This window comes from Epinephelus moara, chromosome 8, assembly GCF_006386435.1.
Source record: "Epinephelus moara isolate mb chromosome 8, YSFRI_EMoa_1.0, whole genome shotgun sequence".
Taxonomy (NCBI): Eukaryota; Metazoa; Chordata; class Actinopteri; order Perciformes; family Serranidae; genus Epinephelus; species Epinephelus moara.
Genome location: NC_065513.1, coordinates 29369057 through 29390285, shown reverse-complemented (window position 1 = coordinate 29390285; position 21229 = coordinate 29369057). Strand labels below are relative to the sequence as shown.

Below are 21229 nucleotides of genomic sequence, written 5' to 3'. Positions count from 1 at the left end.
GTCTTGCTTAGGACTCAAAACTCAAAGTCAAGGATTTGGGACTTGATTTTTGACACCACTGGGCAACAGTAGGATTAATAAAGGGGATTTGAATGGCATTAGTTGTATCCAAAAATAATACAGAAAATGCAATTAAATTAGCTTTTCTAACAGAGATAAATTGTGTACAAGACATACAATGTTTCATGAATTAAAAGAAAAGCTTGTCCACTGACACGCTGACTAACCTCAATAATGTTTGGGTCAAACTATTTTGTGAGTGAAAAGAGTCTTATCTTGTGCAAAAAGATCACAACTGACCAGATATTTAGGCAAAGCTGTAACCATACCTAAGATGACAGAAACTGAGACTAAACTAAAATCAGTGGTCAGACAGAAAGACAAAACATCAGGAGAAAATTGAAATGCAGTTCAAAGAAATTGGGAAACAGACCTAAGTATATCCCTGGAAACTAAAGAGTGGGATCGTGTCTGGAAAACACTTAACAAAGCACCCAAATCAGTAAAGGACAAATTAATAAATTATAATTGTTCACAGAACTTATTTCACACCTGTTTGACTGCACAGGATGTTTCTAACTCTGATCTTTGTTAGCACTGCAAACAAGATAAAGGTACTTTTGATCTTATGGTATGGACTTGTCCTAAGATTAAAACCCTCTGGGATCATGTTACACAATCCCTGGAAAAAATTATTGGCTACACTGCTCACTGCGACCCAACATTGTGTCTTTTGAATTATACTGTCAAAGGAAACTGGTCAGAACACAATACACAAATTGTAACAACTGGACTGGATGCATGACAGCTGAAAGACTGAGAGCAACAAACTGTAAGGATGCAGCTCAGCTGAAAGAGGGACTGTGGCTTCAGACATTTTTTGACATGATCTCCATGGAGATGCAGCTTCTAGCCTTTCTCAGGTTTATAATGAGCAGGAACAACTGTGTGAGGTCACACTTGATGCTATTTGTAAAATACCTACTTGAGACGGACTCCAGATGCAACATGAATGGTCCAATATTTTTTTTTCTATTTTGTTTCGTTAATCTGTAGATCAACAACTCAGTAAGACACACAGAAGCCCTCTATAATTACTTCCTCTTTGTTTTTCCTTCTTTCTTTTTTCTTTCCATCTCCATTTCCAGTTTAAGTAGCCTACCTTTGCAGAAATATGAAAATAAATAAATAAAAAACAAAATAAAACAAAATGAAATAAAATACAATAAAATAAAAAATGTCTTATCTTTTTTGGTATATTTATAAATCGTTAGAAAAGACAGTGTATTGTGTATTGCGTTGCACCATGGGAAATGTAGTAGCCTGTGTATTTAAAGCTCAGGTTATCTTAGCCTCTCCTGCTTTGATTTTGACTATTCTTTCTTAAATCACTCTTGTAAGTCCCTCAGCTTTATGGAAGTGAAATATAGAGTGGAAAAATCAAATGTTAATCCCCCTACTCCATCTTTGTATGAATTTAGGACTACAATTATCTATATGTAGCTAATATGTATGGTTTTCGCCTTAAACATTGAACAATAGCCGATTAATATTATTTTCATCCAGATTTATAGCCAAGACTGAGTAGGTCACCTAGGAATACCTCCAGCTTCGGTTGTAGCGCCGCAACATCGCCCTCTTTTGCTCCGGACCTTAAATGACATGTCTGCTTTTGTCAACGACAACCAAGCGAGTCAGACAGTCGTTTGGGTTTGCCTGTGGTGCTAACCAGCCAGCAACAACCAACCGCCTGAATGTAGATCCGCATGGGCTACTACTACTCTTTCTCTCCAAATAACCCAGCGGAATCATAAGATAAGGATCCCAGGATGGTCTTAGTGCATGTCGGATATCTGGTTCTTCCTGTATTCGGCTCAGTAAGAAACAGAGGTACGGTATTAATATTCATATCGATCCAAAACATGTGCCCTGTTTATCTTAATATTCACTGCAGCTGTTGGCTAGCTAGCTCGAGCTTAGCCGTTGGGTTAGCTTTCTTGAAACGAACGGTCAAATTACTCGCTAAACTGCCCGCAACGTGTTACTACTTTCATTTGTATTCTCTGCACATGAATATGAACCATCGAGTAATGTTGTTTGCCGGGCGAAATTAAGCATAATTTAACAGAAATACCGCCGCTAAAGATAAGCTAACTGGCTCGCTGGCTCAGGCTATGCCTTGGAACGGAAACATTTCTCACAAAGGATTTCACACGCACGGGGCGTGCTGACCAAAATACCTAGGGTTAAAAACACATTCCCGCATGGACATTTGTGTGAGACAGTGTTAATCCGAGATGCATTTTATTCGGGCTATTTTTATTTCAGTAACATAACGGTGTATTGTGATTTCCCCCAAGGCGCTACCGTGCATTTGCACTGTAAAAATACCGCAAAATAGACGTAGCCTTTCCAGCCAGTCAGTTTATCTGTGCCTGGATGATGTCATTTGAAGATCATCTGCTTCTGCTTGCGCTCGCCGTCTTTCTACCGTGATTTCAGTAATTATTATCCGTGTCAATTGGCCAGCGGACTAATCGATACATGGCCAATCGCCCGGGGAGCGTGGACTTCCGAGCCATTAAAGTATCAGTCGCCTTTTTTATTATTTGCTAATTGGCAATTCAGCAGCTGTTTGTGTGGAGCTGCCGAATTGCAAAAAGACCCGAGTACGCGGTCACAGTTAAACAATGGTAAAGCTACAGTGTAACATTAATTTCATAACAGTGGCATCAATGATTTCATTGTGCTTTTATTTCTGTTCTTATTTCCCTGTTTCATAGTATGGAGGCTGGCTCTACATTCTGCATTTATCAGATCTTTGTCGTCCCCCCCATTGTGTAGCTAATGATCATCTGCTGCTGTGTGGTGTGGCGTGGCCTCTGCCTGTTCTCTGCATTTAGCTGTATTGTGAATCCCTTCTTCATTTCCTCTTTCCATCAGAAGACGACATTGGTATTAAAAAGCACCCCCTCCCAAGATGTATTCAGCCATAGACTTTCCATGTTAAGCAGACTAAAACAATAGCTAACACCTAGACCAGAGCACCTTTTTGTCTTTTTTTCTGTCAAATTGCTGTAGCACTGAGTAAAACATTTTAGCTCCTTTTTAGATATCAGTTGAATGTCATTGTGTACCTCCCATCCAGTCTTGATAGACAACATGCTGTAAATTCCTGTAAAGTGGATACATTTTGCATGATCTTAAATACTGCACTGCATCGTTGAACACCAGAATTTGGCTCATCTTCCTTCTCTTCACACAAGGTGCAATGTACATGATTAAAGTGACCTGTAAATTTTAAGAAAACAAGCATGCAAATTGGAACCATATGCATGCCGTTTGTATTGTCGAAACTCAGCATTTCAGCAAATGCTGTCATGTGATCACTTGAAATGACCGAAGGTACACTGCACCTGCACACAACAACCTGCCATAACTGTCTCCATTTTTGTGTAATCCTTTTGTTCCCTTTGCAAATTTCAAGCTTCGAATCACACTGAATTGTCAGGGCTGTTTGCCCCTTACGGGCAAATAAAACTAAACATTTTTCGTAAGCAAAAACATGCTCACTGGTGGTTCATCACTTCCCAATTTTCCCCACTAACATGAGGCCAAAATGCTATCCATTTCACAGGGATGCCTATTTTCCTGCACTGCTAAAGAGATCCTCTATTAGTAATAACGTCTTTATTGTTTGGTTGTGGTCTCTCTTTACCTTTTGTTCTGGTAATAGTACTTTCAATGCATGGTCACATTTATGATTCATAATTTTTGGTTTTTGTTTTTCTACATTGACTAGTGAAAATCCAATGTAATCTTTCTGTAGTAAAGATGTACCCTGCTGTACTGAAATCATGTGCTGTAGCCAACACGTCTGCTCATTGGATGCCGCTTTTGTTCTTTTTAACCCTATATGGAGCATGGTGGGCCTTGCCTTCAGTCTATGTTGTTTATTTTTGTTGCATGGATTTATACTATTATTACAAACAAACAAGAAAAAAAACACAAATTCCACATATACTAATATTTTTCAATAAAGAATATAGTGTTTTTCCTAACCTTCAGTGTGCTTCTTGCTGATTTCCATTTATTGTCCTCCCTCTCCCTTGTCCCTACCTGCCCCCTCCACCCCCCCTCCCCACCCACCTCCTCTCCCGCTGTGACAAAGATAGACAATTTCCACGCTTCCTCCATCACAGGGCCTGAATGAGTCTATCTGCTGTCATTCATGGTGATCGTTTTCACTGAGGCGCTTGAAAACGCAGTGTGCTTACTTACAGTCTAGACTTGAGCCTTTGACCCACGGCAGCAAGGTCACCTCTTGTCTGCCCGGCAACACTGACGACCTGAAAATACCGCTGGAAGGTCATGCTGCCCATCTTTGCAGGGTGTGTTTTGAAATCATACTGCGTTTTTCAAGCGTACTCCTAGTAAATGCAATGTAGACTTTGCCTATTTCCTCATGATTTTTATAAAAAGAAAATCACTGTTTACATTAAAATATGTCTTTTACACTGTCAAAGCAGAGTAAATTCTCCACCTTCTATAAGAACTGCACAATCTCTATATCTGTACTGGTAGACTTATGTAAAATTCACTGCTTTAGCTCCTGCCAGATGGACATAACAGAGCACAGTATATTGAATCCTGCTCCACTGCAGACCTATCATGCCTTCCTCCAGCCAGGATTTCCTCAAAAGTTTCTAATCAAAGCTAAATCTGTTATTGCAATTTCGCAGTCCTTCCATAATCAGAGGAGTCTTTTTAAGCATAAGCACAGTATTAAAACCATATTGCACCATGGCACAAGAAAGTCTGTATTTTCTCCCTGTCGAGTTTCCACAGCAGTCTGTTCACTGCAGTTGCCAAATAGCTGTGGTTGGAGAGAGTAAAAAAAGCATTCAAGCTATTTCCTCTCAACTCGTGAATGTTCATATGGGAGCAGAACAACACTGCATGTGTAAGACACAAAGATATAGTAGGTCTGAGTGAAGCACAGATGTATAGTAATGTGAATATACTGTCTGGTTAAGGTTTTAAGAAGGAAGATAGTGTTCTTTATGGTTATATAGATAGAGACTTGGCACATTAACAGTTATATATATCTCTTATAGACAGCCAGGTACAAAAGGTTTTACTCAGAGTGCACTGACCCACTGTCAGCTGCAGAATTTACAAGAGCCGAGCTGCGTTGAAGACCATATACTGGTAGATCTCATCTGTTCTGATCCAGTTCGCTTGAATCAGAAGACCAGGAGTCGATCCAGAGGTCGGAAAATGCAGTTAAAGAAATGAAAAGCTCGCGTTTTGTGTGCAGCACCAAAAATGGTTGTCATGCTCATGGTACTTGTGGTAACCATCATTTTCCCACCCCCACAGAAGTATTTTTCACCCTAGGTAAGAGGTAGGGCTTCATTAACATGCTATATCACACACACAGTGACACCACATTTCACCCACAATTAATTCCAGCTAATCTCTCCCCTCAGGTGCCTGACAACTTCTCCTTATCCCCCCACAGGATCCCATTTCAACCGGCAACAGCAGCAACAGCAGCAGCACAGCCATGCTACCTCTTGCCGGCACTTCCAGTTAGGTCCTCAGGCCCCGCTGCCCATGGACTTCCCCATGCCCCACCCAGGGCAGCCACAGTCAGGCATTAACCCCCACCTGGCCCCTCCCGGCCACCAGCATGGCCCTCCGCTCCACCCGCCTCTCAACCCCCTGCCCGCTCCCCAGTTCCAGGACATCCCTGCCCCTCCCTTCCTACCTCAGGCATTACACCAGCAATACCTCCTCCAGCAGCAGATCCTCGAGGCCCAGCACCGACACATCCTGCCACCCTCCAGGTATCCGCACAGGGTTGCAGGGAGATTTAGAAGCACAAGAAATATGAAAGGGATAGCTCAGATCTTTTGAAGTGAGATTGGATGGAGTACTTACCCACAGAAAGTGTATCAGGAAGTATATCACATACAGTAGATGGCAGCCAACACACCCCTGGTTTGGAGAAGCAGGCTGGAATCTGACATGGACGCTAAGCAATGTACTGCTGTGGAGGGGTCAGCAACAAAATGTATTTTAGTCGCCTAAATAAAATCAGTATCAGTTTAACTTCACTGCTTTACTGTATCAGACAGTGATTTCCAACTGGAACATGGAGCTATAGTGACACTCCCTTACAAGCCAGACTCCATTGAGAAAAGCAGTGATTTAACATTGCTCAACACAGGAGCTGCTGGTCTACTACTGCCTTGAAAAGTTATTTTGTTTGTGTTATTGTGGAACTTAGGCATTTTAAAGACTTGATGCATATTTACCAAAGTCAGACAACAGCACAAATTGACTAACTGATGGAGATGTGGTAGACCAGTGTTCCAGTCCCGTGTTCAGTAAGGTAAAATTACTGTTTTTGTCAATGGAGTCTGGTGGCTTTGACGAGAGCATAGATGGATAATTGGAGCCATCAGAACAGGCTGTTTGACAGAGGGGTTAAGCGGTGAAAACACTCTCAATATAGCATACACTTAAAATGATATTGAAGTTTGTTTTTTTTAAAAGATATTTTTGGGGCATTTTTAGCCTTTAATGGATAGGACAGACAAGCATGAAGGGGAGAGAGAGAGAGAGAGGGAGTGACATGCAGCAAAGAGCCACAGACTGGAGTCGAACCCAGGCCGCTGCAGCAACAGCCTTGTACATGGGGCACCTGCTCTACCACTAAGCCACCGACGCCCCAATGATATTGAAGTTTTTAGGTAGGACTTTCTTTAGGTGGCTAAAATACCTTTTATTGCTGACCCCCTCCACAGAAGTACATTGCTTAGCTTCTGTGTCAGACACCTGCTGCTACTGTATGTAATACACCGACTATGGATAAGTTCCCCTTACAACCAAACTTCAAACAATCCGAGCTATCCCTTTAAAGACAAAGTGTTTCCAGTTTCATGGATCAAGCAGACTTTTGGGGACGACACTATATAAACCATTTCTGTTATAAACTCTTTTTTCCAGGATGTTTTCAAATGCTTGGTTGTTTGTCTTAGTAGACGCACCCCAGAGAGAGTTCCTCACCAGCCCCACAGACTGCGGCCCGGCTATGAGTTTGCTCCCCCGCTTCATGTCCCTCCTCAGCCTGTGGTGCAGCAGCCCCGCTACCTGGCTGAGGGCACAGACTGGTAAACAATATACCTCATATATATAAATATATAATACAGTATGTAATACAATAGAAGCAAACAGTATCAGATGTATTTTATTTGTCAGAAAAATACAATGTTATGATACAAGTTTAGATTCTTAGTCTTAATAAGCAATACAAAATAATATAATACTCATTTTCATGCCACCGATAATTTAATTTGGAGTTGAAAAAGAGCCCAAAGCAAATCAACTCTTATTAGTCACTAAAATTGGCAATAAACACCATGCACATCTCACCAAATGAAACATTAATACATTTTATTTTGCACAGTATGCAGTGCTACAGAGGCAAACAATACCAGCGACATTGTTTTTGTACGAATGCATACACTACTCATTTCTGCACCAGTGATACTCAAAGTTGGACAAGACATCCTTTTTTGTCAGCTTTCCATAGTTTGACTGCACCAGACTGCCGTCAAATCTGGGTCAAGACCAGATGAAAGGGGTTTAAGACCAAGTTGAAAAAGAGCTCAAAGAAAACCAACTCTCATTAGACACTACAATTGGCAGTAAACATTGTACATGTCTGGCTAGAATGAAGAAGATACATGTGGAGGGAATTCTGGACAAATCAGATTTTATCAGGGTTTTTTCTTGTGCTTCACTTTATTTAGGAAATGTCCCTTGGAGCTGTATAGTATTTTATTTCACTAATTTCTCTAAAGACGCTGCACAAGGAAGCAATAGATACTTGATTAAGATACTATTAATAGAAAGCCAATAAGCTATTACGTGGAATTGGGGAGAAGTAGCTCCCACACACAGAACTGAGGGCTTGTAATTGTTAAAGAAATCTCAATGGAAAAACTTACGCATACCTTGAGACTTCCAGAAGCACACTAAAAGAGGGGGAAACCGACATCTAAAGACTCAGAACAACTGTAAATGTATTTCCCAAACAGTATGTTTTATGGATGCTTTTTAATTAGTGTTGCAGATCTCTTGCCAACAAAAATATGATGAAACATTTACAAACTACACATTAGAGCTTTTAGACCAGTCCAAACAGAAGGGAAGAGGGATCAAGAGTGGACTCATGTACCGCAGCTCCACTTCATACATGACTTAGACGTTCTGTATGCAGCATACAGAGCATTAATGTAGCAGCAAAACTACTGTTTGCTATGTAAGATAGTGGCATCCTGAGCAGAGAATGAATTCTGTGGGTGTTATAATCTGAGCTTCTCTGTGGTTTGTTGTGGTGAGCCAATCTGGCTGCGTGTGCATATTAGTGTATGTGTGTTTCCCACTGGCTAGCCCCTTGCTGCTGCTTTGCACTGGGCTCACACTCTTATGTTGGCTGCCACTGATATCGGGCAGTGTCACAGCTGAGGCGTAGTGCCCACCCTCTGGTTCCCTTCCACTCAACAGCGTTAGCTCTGTTAGCACTGCTGCCGTTGTTCAGTGCTTATGGAGTAAGGGTCCGTGCCCACCAAAAGGTTTTTTACTTGAGGCCAGCGTATTTTTTTTAATTCTTTAATTCTTAATGGTTCACTTCAAACGGCAGCAGCATGACAAGGCGCTGAGAGTCTATTCTGCATTGAGCGCTGCACTTTTGGTGTTTTTTTCTGGTTGCCAAGAGTTAAAAAATGTCATCTTTGGTTAAAACTCTGCACTCTTAACTGTCACTTTTTACTAAACTGTCCAATCACAGCAAAGAAGGGACAACTACCACAAAGACCAACCGCCACGTCATATGTGTCCATGTGATGAACAACAAAAACAGTGTAGGAGAAAGATGTTAATACACCGTGTATTTATTAATATATGTTTTCTCTCATCAACCTAGGTCCGTCTTCTTTTCCTACATGCTTTAGGCTTCCTTTCATCCAAAGCAAGTACTCTACCATGCGCTGACATTTTTACTCATACTCATATACTCATTAGCAACCAAAACGTCTTAGCAAAATGCAGTGTCTCCAAACCTCTCGCAAAATGCCCCTAGCTGGGTGTTGCCTGAGGAGCGCCTGGCGTTTTTAGCTGGGATAAAAAGGTTTTGGTGGACATGGTCTACTGTTAATGCTCAGCCACCTCCATGTTGAAAACATTGTGCATACACACAAGTCATACACTGAACATTGCGTAGAGCTCCTCTAAGTCAGTGGTTTCCAATCTCTTTTATTTTGTCTGAGGTACCCACACAGCTCTGTTAGATAACTCATTAAATAAATATATGTACATAAACTTGATTACCTTTAGCTAAGTTAAATCTGTTTATGCATTACTTTTGACTATTCATTTTAATAATTTATCTCTCTTGCGAGCTAATTTTCATGCACTCTCTCAATGCACAGTGTTACAGCTGACTCAACATGTGGATGTATTTTTGTATTCAAATCAGAATTTCTATTTTCTCACATTAGTTGGGGTTATTTCACAATCTTTCCAAGCAACTGCAGATGTAGCCCCTGTGGTGCAGGTACCACTGGTTGGGAATCACTGGCCTACATAATGCTGTCATTATGAAGGTTCACTGTGCTGTGTAGAAATCCGCTGTTATCAAAAGACAGTTTGACAGAAACGCTGTGGGATAATGACTTGTTGTGAGCCGCTGGCTGACTTGTTTTTCTGTTTCTGTGCAGGGATCTAAGTGTAGATGCTGGGCTGCCCCCCCACCAGTATCACATCCATCCGCTGCCGCAGCACTATCAGCACTACTTGACCTCTCCTAGGATGCACCACTTCCCTAGAAACAATGCCTCAACACAAGTGGTGAGCCCCCTCCGCCTCAGCACAATCAATCATGTTCGTCTCGATGAACTCCCAGCGACTCTCCTCTGGGTTTCTCAGAATTATCTCGATACCAAGCAACCGGGAATGACCTGTGTTCCAGTATTTTTTCTGATTCCAGCTGCAGCGCTGATTCTAGCTTCTTTTATCTGTCATCTTCCAGGTTGTCCATGAGATCAGAAACTACCCATATCCCCAGCTGCACTTGCTGGCTCTGCAGAGTCTCAACCCCTCCCGCCACGCGTCTGCTGTTAGAGAGAGCTACGAGGTTCGTGCCACTGCTTCCTCTCTCCCTCTCCTCAGCAGACACACCAGTCTACACTCATTTATCATTGTTTCCTCTGTGACCAAAGCTCTGGACAGGCTTGAGTGTGTAACTGATTTTCTTATTTCCAATTACTGTGGCTTCCAGATGCCTCAAATGGTCCAACTGCCTTTAATCTCATGACATTTGTTTTCATTTTAACAAGATGCAATTGTTTTTATGAGAAGCTTTTTCCTGTTCCTCGAAGCCACAATTTAATTTTAGTATTCCATGCTTGTAAGCCCTTTTGCATTTTAATATTTGATTACACAAAATGTTAATTTTGTTTATCTCAGCAGCCAAATACAGACTTAAAACCTACCTACCTAAAAGGATTAAAAGACATGTCCATATTTTTCCTTTGTAGGAGCTTCTGCAGCTGGAGGACAGGCTGGGCAGTGTAAACCGAGGAGCAGTCCAAACCACCATAGAAAGATTCACGTTCCCCCATAAGTACAAAAAGGTAAAAAAAAAAAGCAGTCAACTTTACTTTCTAGTTGAGTGATAGATTTTTTTGATGTGGTCTCAGTCAGATGAAGGCATTGGGCAAGAAATAAGTTGAGCTATATGTGAGAGACGGGGATTCAAAAGGGCAGCGCTGGGTCGAAAGGATCAAAGAGTAAAGACGAGAGTAGAAAGAGGGTCACGACTCTTGCGGCAGTTCAAAGGTCAAACTAATTTCCGTTTGCAGATTAGTGAGACAGGTCTGCAGTGTGCACAATTCAAGGCGAGCTGGATGAGTCATCCAGCTGTCTGCAGATATGTGCGTGGAATGAATTTAAAAAACTGTCTACACTGAATATGACCCAAATACTGTGGAAAGAGTGTCAGATCATTTGGTACATTGTGAGTGAGAAGAAGTAATTGAGTCTTTTCCATCTGATTTTTTCTCTCTCCGGGAAGCATGATGAGGTGACTCTTTTCTTCTTCTTCTTGTCGGGGCTGACTCAGAGACACCCGTGGCATAAACATAACAGCTCCTTACACGCCGCTGCACAACACACTTTAATAATTAAAGTCTGTTTGCCTTCTCTCTCTGCAGAGAATACCCCAGGACCTGAAGATGTGTCTGGATGATGAGGAGCTGGACACCGATGAGAAGTGCACCATCTGTCTGTCAATGCTGGAGGATGGAGAGGATGTCAGGTACAATTATACATTCGTCTTTTGTTTGTTCAAAGAGGAAAATGCAGTGTATGCAGATGTAAACATAAGCTGTGCATACATTGTGTTGTCTCCTGGGGGACCATTTTTTTGAGTACCTGTCTGGTTCTCTGCCTTTTTACAAAAAAGACAATATTCCTACGAAGCTGTTGACACTGCTAATGAAAAATTAATATTCCACTAATATTACTGTTTACATGCAGCAGTTTGTACTCCGATTAACGTGCCCCACCTGCCCCGGGTGGAGTCGCTTGTGCCATTTTGCTTCTTTGCGTCAAATTTTTCAAAGTTTTCCACCAGTGGTGAACTCATTCTTTGCAAACACAGTCTCCCTCTTTCACTTTCGAAACTACCCTCTCAAAAAGGTCAGTGTTACGATATTTACACATATCCAAAAATCGGTTTATATCCAAGTCTTTTATAATGTTTAAAAATAGGCGTGTGTCTTCTTTGGACAAGGAATGTGGGCTTTTCTTTTGGACGTGCATTTCTACCCTAAAGTGTTAGCTTAGTTGTTTGTTTATAACATATCCATGACAACTCACAGAGCATTGTCAGATGAGTGTGTCGCAAGCTGCTGGGGGGGGGGGGACTGAGATGCATTTTCAGAATGTGCTGTTAGGCTTGGGTGGTATTTATTTTTCATACCGTCATACCTTCCTGAAATTTCACGAGGTTATAGGGTATATGACGGTATTTGTGTGTGGCACAACCTACCCCTGCTGCCAACCAGCTCTGGTTTGGTCAAAATAACTCCTCAGTTCACTGAGGTAGATGTAAAAATACATCAGTTTCCCCCCATGATCTCTCTCTGTCGTTGCTGGCTGGCTGTTTACAGTCCTTTAACATCATCCCCACTACTCACAGTTGCCATCTTTCTCAGCTTAGCTGCCTGTTCCACCAGGAGAGACTGACATCTGGTGTACTAAATACAAAACATCCTCAATACTGCTCCTGATTTTAAAATGTCTTGTATTGTACTGTGTCTGTATTTTTGACAACTGAAAATCATACTATCAGGATTTCTGAATAACCTGGAAGACTGTGATAGCGCCCAAGCCTATGCGCTATGTACATGTCAAAAGAATCCCCCTAGAGCCCAAATAATACCGGCCTATCCCACGTCTTAATTGGAAAATGCTACATTTGGGATAAGGCCTAATTTGTAATATCCAAAGTGAATATACTGTTTACATGACGCATACTAAATTGTGACTCAGTCTGTAAATTTAGTCCCCACTGATATATCTTAACAACTATTGAATATCATAAAATTCTGTACAGACATTCATGATCCTGAGAGGATAAATCCTACTGACTTTGGTGATTCCCTGGCTTCCTCTAGCGCCACCAGCATGTTGAAATTTGTGGTTTCAAGTGAAATGCCCCCCCCCAGGATGAAGTGTAACAACTTTGTTCATCCCCTGACTTCATCCACGCCATCATCAGGTTATTAGGTACTTTGGTTAATGAGGAAATTACTTTAAAAACTAGTGGAGTTCCTGAAAACCTCAGATGTATTTTGTGCATTAAGCTTGTTCTCCAAAACAGTTGGTTGTGATAAGTAATCTTCTTTTATGTTTCTTGTCTTGTAAAGTTAAAAATTGGCTTGAACACCTTGTCCATGGTAATTGTTCTTACACCCAGCCTCTACAATGCAGTTGACTTAGACATTGTGATGTGGCCAAAATTCACTGTTAAGGTTATTAGGGGGAAGCTGCTTAAGGTCTTTTGTCTCACCAGACAACATTTGCTAATTTTTATTTATATTCACATAGCTTTCCTTCAGAGTGGATACGCAGTCACAGAGTCTAAGCAGTTTCTAACCTTAAATTGGTTCTGCCACGTGAGTTCAAAGCATCAGGTTTCAAAATCCTATCACAGGATTTCCTCCGGCACCTCATCTTGAAAATACTGCCTGAAGGCAGCATTAGCATTTCACACAATCTTATGATGTGTGTCCAGTGTTGTGATCTGTCTAACTGGCAAAGTGACAGAGGAAGTGATTTTACTCTGTGAAGGAGAAAAAGGGAAGAGAAGAACAAAGTAGGTGGAAGCTTCAGGTTTTCTAGGGTCAGGGGTGTAACTGGTTTTGTTTAAATCAAGAAAATGGAGCAGTGATGAGAGTTTGCTTGTTGATTGTTTATGTTTACTGTTGTGGTGGGAATCTGAAAAATTCTCTGGTCTTCCAGGCATTCATCATTCATGACATCTCAGGGTTTGTTTAGTTTGGAGTCACAAGGGTAAAGTTAAAGAAGACAGCTGCGAAAAGAGCATATGTCTTTGGTTCTGTTCACCCGTGGCATTAAAATGCTAAATTTACATAATTGCACTGAAAAGACAGACATCCTTCCTCACACAAATGTGGATTTTTTTGCAGTATTCACAGTTTCCCCGTACATAAAATCAAATGTGAAGTGAAATTTGATCACACAAAGTCACTTGAGACACATTCTGGTGTCAAATTTGCACCACAGTCAGACAACTGGATCTATTCTTGACACGATCTGGATACTGAGCATGTCATGACCCGTGAATCACATGCACATTGAGTATTTAAAGGGTATTTGGTGTAACTAAGCAGAGTAACCACAGCTGTTTATTACCCTCTTTTTGAGTTTGGTTTATTGGCAACTTACAACTTGTTATATTTATTAAATACAACATATCAGGCTTTTTCAGAAACAGAACATTAAAATCCTGGACTTTTTTCCACTTGTGTTTACACAGTCCATTAACCTTAATTAAGACAGAGATAAGCATTCAGTGTCTGACATTAAAAATATGGTAACTAAAAACTTAGAAAGCAGGCTAAGCTTGACGCAAAGTAATACTTACAATTAATCTCTTTGATCACTTTCTTGGTTACTAGATTGTTTTGTCAATGAAATTTTAGAAACTTAAGAGAACATAATCACATTGCCCATGTTATTTGATCAACACTCTAAACCCCAAAGATATTTAGTTTGTTATCAATCCATATATGAAGAAGAAAAACATTCAGTCAGTTACATTGGAGATGCTAAAAACAGATTTTTTGGCATTTTTGCTTGAAAAATGATTGACACAGTTACTTGATTATCAAGATATTTACAGATTAATTTACTTTTGATCAACTAATTTGATTAATTAACCAGTTGGTAGAGCTCTAAAGCAGAAAAGGTGAAAAGAATTACACACACACACACACACGCTTCATTAAACACAACAGTTTGACATAAATCAAGATTTAAATTTCAATGAATTACAAAGACTAAAATCTTAAAGATCATACTGTCATCTGCTTTGTAAACAACACTTTTCAGTGAAACTCATGTATCCAAATTTGATGATTTAGATTTTTTTTCTTCAGATAAACTTCAGAATTGAGAAAACTCTCTTACATTTAAAATAATAATTCAACCCCCAAATGACCATTTGTGTATAAATTAACCATGTTACATTGAATTAATGAGTAAAACTTTCTCTGGCATACCTTCACAGTGAATAAGGAATCCAAAAATGGAGAGAATTCTTCACAAATTTAAGAATGAATTGATTGATCAGCGACTGCATTTGACAACAGCAAAACTATATCAAAACATCTGTTCAGAAACTCTCACACAAGTCATGCAGTATAATGCAAGTCTGTTTTATCCAGTCATATGCTGACTACTTCCCAAACAGACACCCCGCTCTGACAAGACCTAACAGAAAGTGAAATCTTTGCTCTCTTCAAAGCCAGACTTCATTTACAAAAACTAATCTTACTTTGCTGAAAATGAGAGCTGCTGGTCTGTGGTGTTTTAAAGCATTCATTTGGATTCACAAAGTCACACAATAACACAAAGTACCAATTGAAGCAATGGTAGTTTTTGTAAATGAAGTCTGGCTTTGAAGAGAGCAAAGATTTCACTTTCTGTTAGGTCTTGTCAGTGTGGGGTACTGAGCATTCGACAGGATGAATGAGACTTGGATTATACTGGACAAGTTGTGTTAGAGTTTGTAAACTGTCTTTTGATGTAGTTTTACGGTTGTTAAACCCCTTTTACTCAAATTAATTGAGAATTTTTTCCATTTTTGGATTCTTTGTTCACCGTGGAGGGATGCAAGAAAAAAGTTTTCTTCACAAATTCAATGTAACATGGGGTTAGTAACTGACAAATGGTCATTTGGGGGGTGAAGTGTTTCTTTAAGATAAATAACTGAATTACTGAATCATCTGAAAAATGCTCCATCACAAAGCTGAAAACAGCCGTTTATCTTTGCTCCTGATATGATGAAAGTTGACATTTTGGAGACACATACATACATTTTAAAATCCTGACCGTGTCTCTTCTGTGTCTGCAGGAGATTACCCTGCATGCACCTCTTCCACCAGGCGTGTGTGGACCAGTGGCTGGCCACCAGCAGGAAGTGCCCCATCTGCAGAGTGGACATTGAGACCCAACTGACCCCCGACAGTTGATAGCTCCTGTCGACTCCTGCAGCTTTGGATCTGGTCTTGTTAATTCTCCATTGCCTCCCCGTCCAGGGGGGAAGCTCTGCCAAACACCCCTCTCTTGCCCTCTGCATCACTCAACGAGCCTGCCTTCTGAGACAGCCGTGACAGAGGGATCAACAAAGCACACTCACCTACAACACAGCGAGGGATGGGGGCTGATGCATAGATATGTGGCTGGACTGAAGGTTGCTTTGAATGGACTTGCTGGATGTGACAGGTAGGAGCGGACACGTATGGACAGATGTGCTGAGGCTTCACACACAGATTCTGTCAGATTGTGTACCCTGTGTACATTTCTCCATACCGCCATCAAAGAGAGGACACTCTGACTACCAACCTCCCCAGCTCAGTGTGGCGTATTAAGGCCATTTCTCTGCCACTACATCTAAACCCTTTCCCCCCCTCCCCAGGCCTGTGAAAAAATCCTTTAAGCTGCACTCTGCCCAAGCCCTCAGCACATCTGTACAGAACATTATCAAATGATTAGCATGAGGTTGTTTGGTGTGAACTCTCGTAGCTGAACGCTTGTGGTGTAATGGAGTATAGTACTGAATAAGTATTTACAGAGTAACAGTGTTGTGTAGCAAGCAAAGCCTTTTGAGAAATATGTTTGTGAAAAATAAACCTACAGAGAGGGTGAATACAGCTCAAATAAGGGAGAATATTCAGCGTGTTAATTAATCATAAGACGATGAGGAAAGAGCTAGTTGTGTAAAAAAAAAGGCCAAAAATCCCTCTTTCTTGTCTAACATGGTTTTGGATTTACAGTTAGTAGATGCCATCAGAGTTGATGCTAAACCCGCTAACTGCAGGCATGGCTTCCAGTGATCTGTGTAGTGTCGTAGTGGGGCCTCTATTATCTAGAGCAGAGGCCTCAGATGTGCATGCTGTATGGCAGGCTTGGGCTGTGTCGTTAATATTGTGGAGCAGTAGAAACAGGGACTGTGTCTGTGCATGTGAACCGTATACTATGACTCTGACGATGCCACTCATTCATAGAGGAGGACAAGAATGCACCTAATACCCCTTTCCCCACCTCCCCACCCCCCCTCACTCCATCCTGAGTAGACCAAAGTTGCCCTTAGACACCGATCTCAGACCCATGTAGCATTTCTCTCCTGACGTCAGGATTCAAAGAGCTGCTAGCAGATCCGTGTCTAACTGCAACTCCTCTCTGTTGCCTCGCTCATGGCATGATCACATGACATGAGAGGCCGGCATGGGCTTGAGGATGCAGTGCCTGAGGTCTTGCCATCAGAGTGACTAAAATCTGACATTTGTATTACCTATTACCAGAACCTTATTGCCTATCAAACAAGCACATGTGATTTCTATATACAGTGAATCGCCTCTGTTGTGTATCGGCTCCTTTTCATTTCAATCTAAGTTGCTCCCACTGTTTGATTAAAAAGACTGTGTATCTGGTGTTACAGGGAAAATACAAACTAGTTTGCCTGTGATAACGTGCTAGAATGTGTATGATTGTCCCCCACCCCCCTCTCCCCCCATGGTAGTAGTGTATGGTATTGCTAGAACAACTGTGATACGTTCAGTGATAGAAGCCGTTTTCTCTATATCATGCATGAACCATGTCGGCGTAGTTCACTTGAAGGAGGGTGAAAGGGAGAAAAAGCCATCCATTTGAAAAATACCAAACAATTGTTCTTAATTTTATTTTCAATTGTCTTTTTCTGCCATTTTCTTTTTCTTCTTACTTGTATTTCTTTTTTTCTTTTTTTCTTTTTTTTGCGCTCACATGCCAATCTGGACATGGTACTAATATGCCGAGTCCTTGTCCATTTAACCATAGTGAAGAAAAAGCTGCAATGCTGCAAAAACATATTTATTGTTGTTATAATGTAGCTTGTGTTTTGTAAATGCACTATAATATGGAGTTGCCTGATTTTTTGGTTTGGTGGTGTGGGTTCTTCTTGTCCTAGATTTTGTGTTTCTATTCAGTTACAAGTATTTTCATGCTTCCTTGTGTATTATTGGAGGGTAACTTGACTGTTTGTGTTGCGTTTTTATTTTTATTTTTTGTATGAAACCTCCATCCAAAAAACTACAGATGGATGAAAATGGAGGTTTTGCTAGTTCACATAGAATGCTGTGATTAAAGATGCCTTAAGTATTTAACAATCATTATTTATTACTAACTGTAGCTAGCTAGCTATCGTGGTGGAATATTTAATGTCTCTATCTCATAACTTTGCAATTTAATCAATATATTTATTTAAAATAACACAAAATATTAAAAAAAGAATACCTCATTATGCATTGGTCGGTGGGGATGCTTTTGCATGCCGTCTGTGTTTTCTTTTTCAAAGGAGAAAAAAAGAAACCTGTTGAAAAATTGACTTGGGGGGACGTTTTCCCAACACATTTTCTAGCCAGCATGGTGCTGTTGATCTGGATTACATTCCATTCATATCACTGCTTGATTTTACTTTTAAATCTTTTTCGTTTTTTAAACATCACCCCTGCTTTGATCCGAAGCAGGTGACGGGGTACAGCCCCCTTTATTTTGTCTTAGTATGGCTCCACAATTAGCTTGCTTTTGTTATACAATACTGCTTTGTTTCCCATAATCAGTCATATTCGATTTAATTTCTTGTATTTGTTTTATTTTGACCATGCTCATGATATTCCATCATATCTGGATCTCAATTTAGTGCTTATTATTATTTCAGGACCCACATAATGAGCTGTATTATTTGTCCTTATGTATTGCTGGCAATTGCTTTGTGTGGGATTTTGGGAAGTATCTAACATGCTAACTTGAGCCATTGGTCTTATTGAGCAAATTTCTGGTGTACTGTGGTTATACAATATAGATAGCGTGTTTTACACCTGGGTATAATAAGCTAACTACGTTTTCGGTGTGCATTTCTTATTAATACTCTACTAATCCTGCAAATTATTACTATAACATGTATTGGATTGGAATGAAGCTGGCTGGTCTTACTATTATTATTTCATTTCGTGCTCTCACTGGCCTTACCCCATGTCCTCCACAGTGTACCCCATAACTCCAGAGCGAACTGGACAGTAGCCATAGTATTAACTCAAGCTGATGAACCGGAATGAACAGTAGAACTTAAAGCACAAGCTTTTTAATGCATGTCCTTCTCAGGTTTTCCTATGTGTATGTGGGAGTAGCTCTGTAGATGTGTTTAATATGATGCTGTACCTTCTTGAATATTTCAGATGTTTCTTTGCTGCTGAAAAAATGTTGATTATTAACCTGCCAGTGAAAAAGGGAAGTGGCCATCTTTGTACAACACACTGCTGTTTTGCTGTAACCGCGCAATGTTTTATGATCTTGAGTATTTTATAGAAAAGTAGAAGTATGTATCAATAATATGAAAGCAATAGCTAAATCATAATGAAGAATAACATGATCAGTGAATATTGTGGAAAATCTTTAGATTCACTCTGGGTGGATTTTGTACTGTATTTATTACTAATGATGATGCAAAAAGTTGCATAGCTTAACCCAAACTGTTCTGTCTCTTTTTTATTTATTGTCTTGTATATGATCTTTTTGTATGTGTTTTTCAAATAAACTGCCTAAAATGCTGAGAACTCATCTCATTTCTGGAGTTATTTGGCATCCTGTTATCATCATTTACTTATATAAAAATAAATACTCAACAGTCAACAGTTTGGATTACAGGTATTGACCAATATTAGCTCATCGCTGATATATTCAGGGCTCAACAATAAGGATTGCCAGGGGTAAGTAAAATGCCACATGGGCTAGTAAATCTAGCAACTCTCTTGCCTGATCGGGCAAGTGGGAAAAAAATCATTAAACACATTGTTTTTTTCTGGAGCTGATGACAGAAGTAGCTAAGGAGTGAGCCATATAGGTTCCTTCTTATCACCGTTGAGAGTACGCAGTACTGATCAGACACTTACAAGAGAATGGCACCAGGTAAAGACAAAGCTTAACAGTTGAAGCACAAGCAAATATTTCAATTATCTGGAAACAGGTGTTGGCATGTGAGTTAGAGGATATGGGGGAAACTGCAAGAAAATATTGCACAGTTTGCAGCAAGTTTGAGAGCAAGGGGATGAAATGCAGTCATTTTACATGACAATTAACTTTACTCTTTAAATTTAAATTGTGTACTTGAGGTCACTGAGAAACAGTCATTATCCTGCTCAGTACATATCTTAGTTACAATTATTTAAAGACTAACTAAAAAGGGATAGTTCTGATTTTTTTAAGTGGAGTTGTATGAGGTAGTAATCCATACTCAGTGTATTACATACAGTAGACCAGTGATTCCCAACTGGTCCAGCCACAGGGTCCAGATTTTGTTTTTGTCTTAGTCATTAGTTCAAGGTCCACACAGTTAAAACATTCAATGTCATACTTGCATTTGGCCATGTCGTCAGGCTAGTTTGCTGTCTGTCTCTACTTCAAACACCAAAGCATATACTTGAAATTATTATTATACATAATGTAATTATATAACATAATAAAATTATAATGCACAGTGCATTGCTTAGCTTAGTTGTGCTGGTACTCCAGCCTGCTCCACAAACTGGGGGTGTGCCAACTGCCATCTACTGTATGTATTACACTGATTATATTTAATTCCCTCATACAACCCCACTTAAAACAATGAACTATTCCAAAGGGTCTTCATTAAATGTTTATGTTAAAAATGAGTATTGCCAATATATCATGATTGTACAGTATAGCCTCAAAGAACCTTTATCTGTAGCCTAAAATTTGAATTTATGAAGATTAATGTCATTTTGCTTAAGCCATGAGATACTGGACAGTCATCAACATCTATATTTTATTAAATCAATCCCTAATAGGCTGATCAATTTTAACCAGAAACAGTTTGCAAATTTGCAAAGTAACAATATAAAATGAGAATATTCTTTGTAATTTAATGTCAAGGTAACATGTTAACTGCGGCATTTGTGTCAAAACTAAAGACTCTTAAAGGGCAGAGGTGTCAACTCATTTTAGCTAATGGGCCACATACAGTCTGATTTGAATGCAGGTGGGCCAGACCAGTAAAACCACTGCATAATGTCCTATGAATAACAAACACCTCCAAATGTTTCTAATTTTAATTTAAAGATGTACATTTTAAAATTGCTCATCCATTTACAAAACAGATGACCAACAGCCTGTGATGTCTTCAGAAGAATAAGTGCCTTTTTAACAGTTTGTGCATCACTATTAGGTTTGCAAAGTCATCCAGGGGGCCTTACTGGACCCTTTGGTGGGCCAGTTCTGGCCCCCAGGCTGTATGTTTGACATCCCTGCTATAGGGAGAATTCTGGTCTCATTTCATACTGGTTTTCTGGAG

General features: G+C 40.1%; 1 protein-coding gene across 6 annotated transcripts; it reads left to right on the top strand.

Moving 5' to 3' along the window:
* The first annotated feature begins 1356 nt into the window (after positions 1-1356).
* rnf165b (ring finger protein 165b) lies at positions 1357-19471 on the top strand. Of its 6 annotated transcripts, XM_050051122.1 has the most exons (10): positions 1652-1890; positions 2784-4391; positions 5383-5400; positions 5525-5852; positions 7050-7181; positions 9792-9921; positions 10103-10207; positions 10611-10706; positions 11286-11389; positions 15737-19471. In XM_050051122.1, exons 4-10 carry the CDS (start codon positions 5620-5622, stop codon positions 15852-15854), a joined length of 918 nt encoding a protein of 305 aa, XP_049907079.1. In that variant the 5' UTR covers positions 1652-1890; positions 2784-4391; positions 5383-5400; positions 5525-5619; the 3' UTR covers positions 15855-19471. The 6 variants fall into 6 exon arrangements, with proteins under 6 accessions (XP_049907077.1, XP_049907076.1, XP_049907079.1 ...); XM_050051121.1 differs by lacking the exon at positions 5383-5400; XM_050051120.1 differs by lacking the exons at positions 2784-4391; positions 5383-5400 and having other exon boundaries at positions 1357-1890; positions 7053-7181.
* Positions 19472-21229: the final 1758 nt, after the last annotated feature.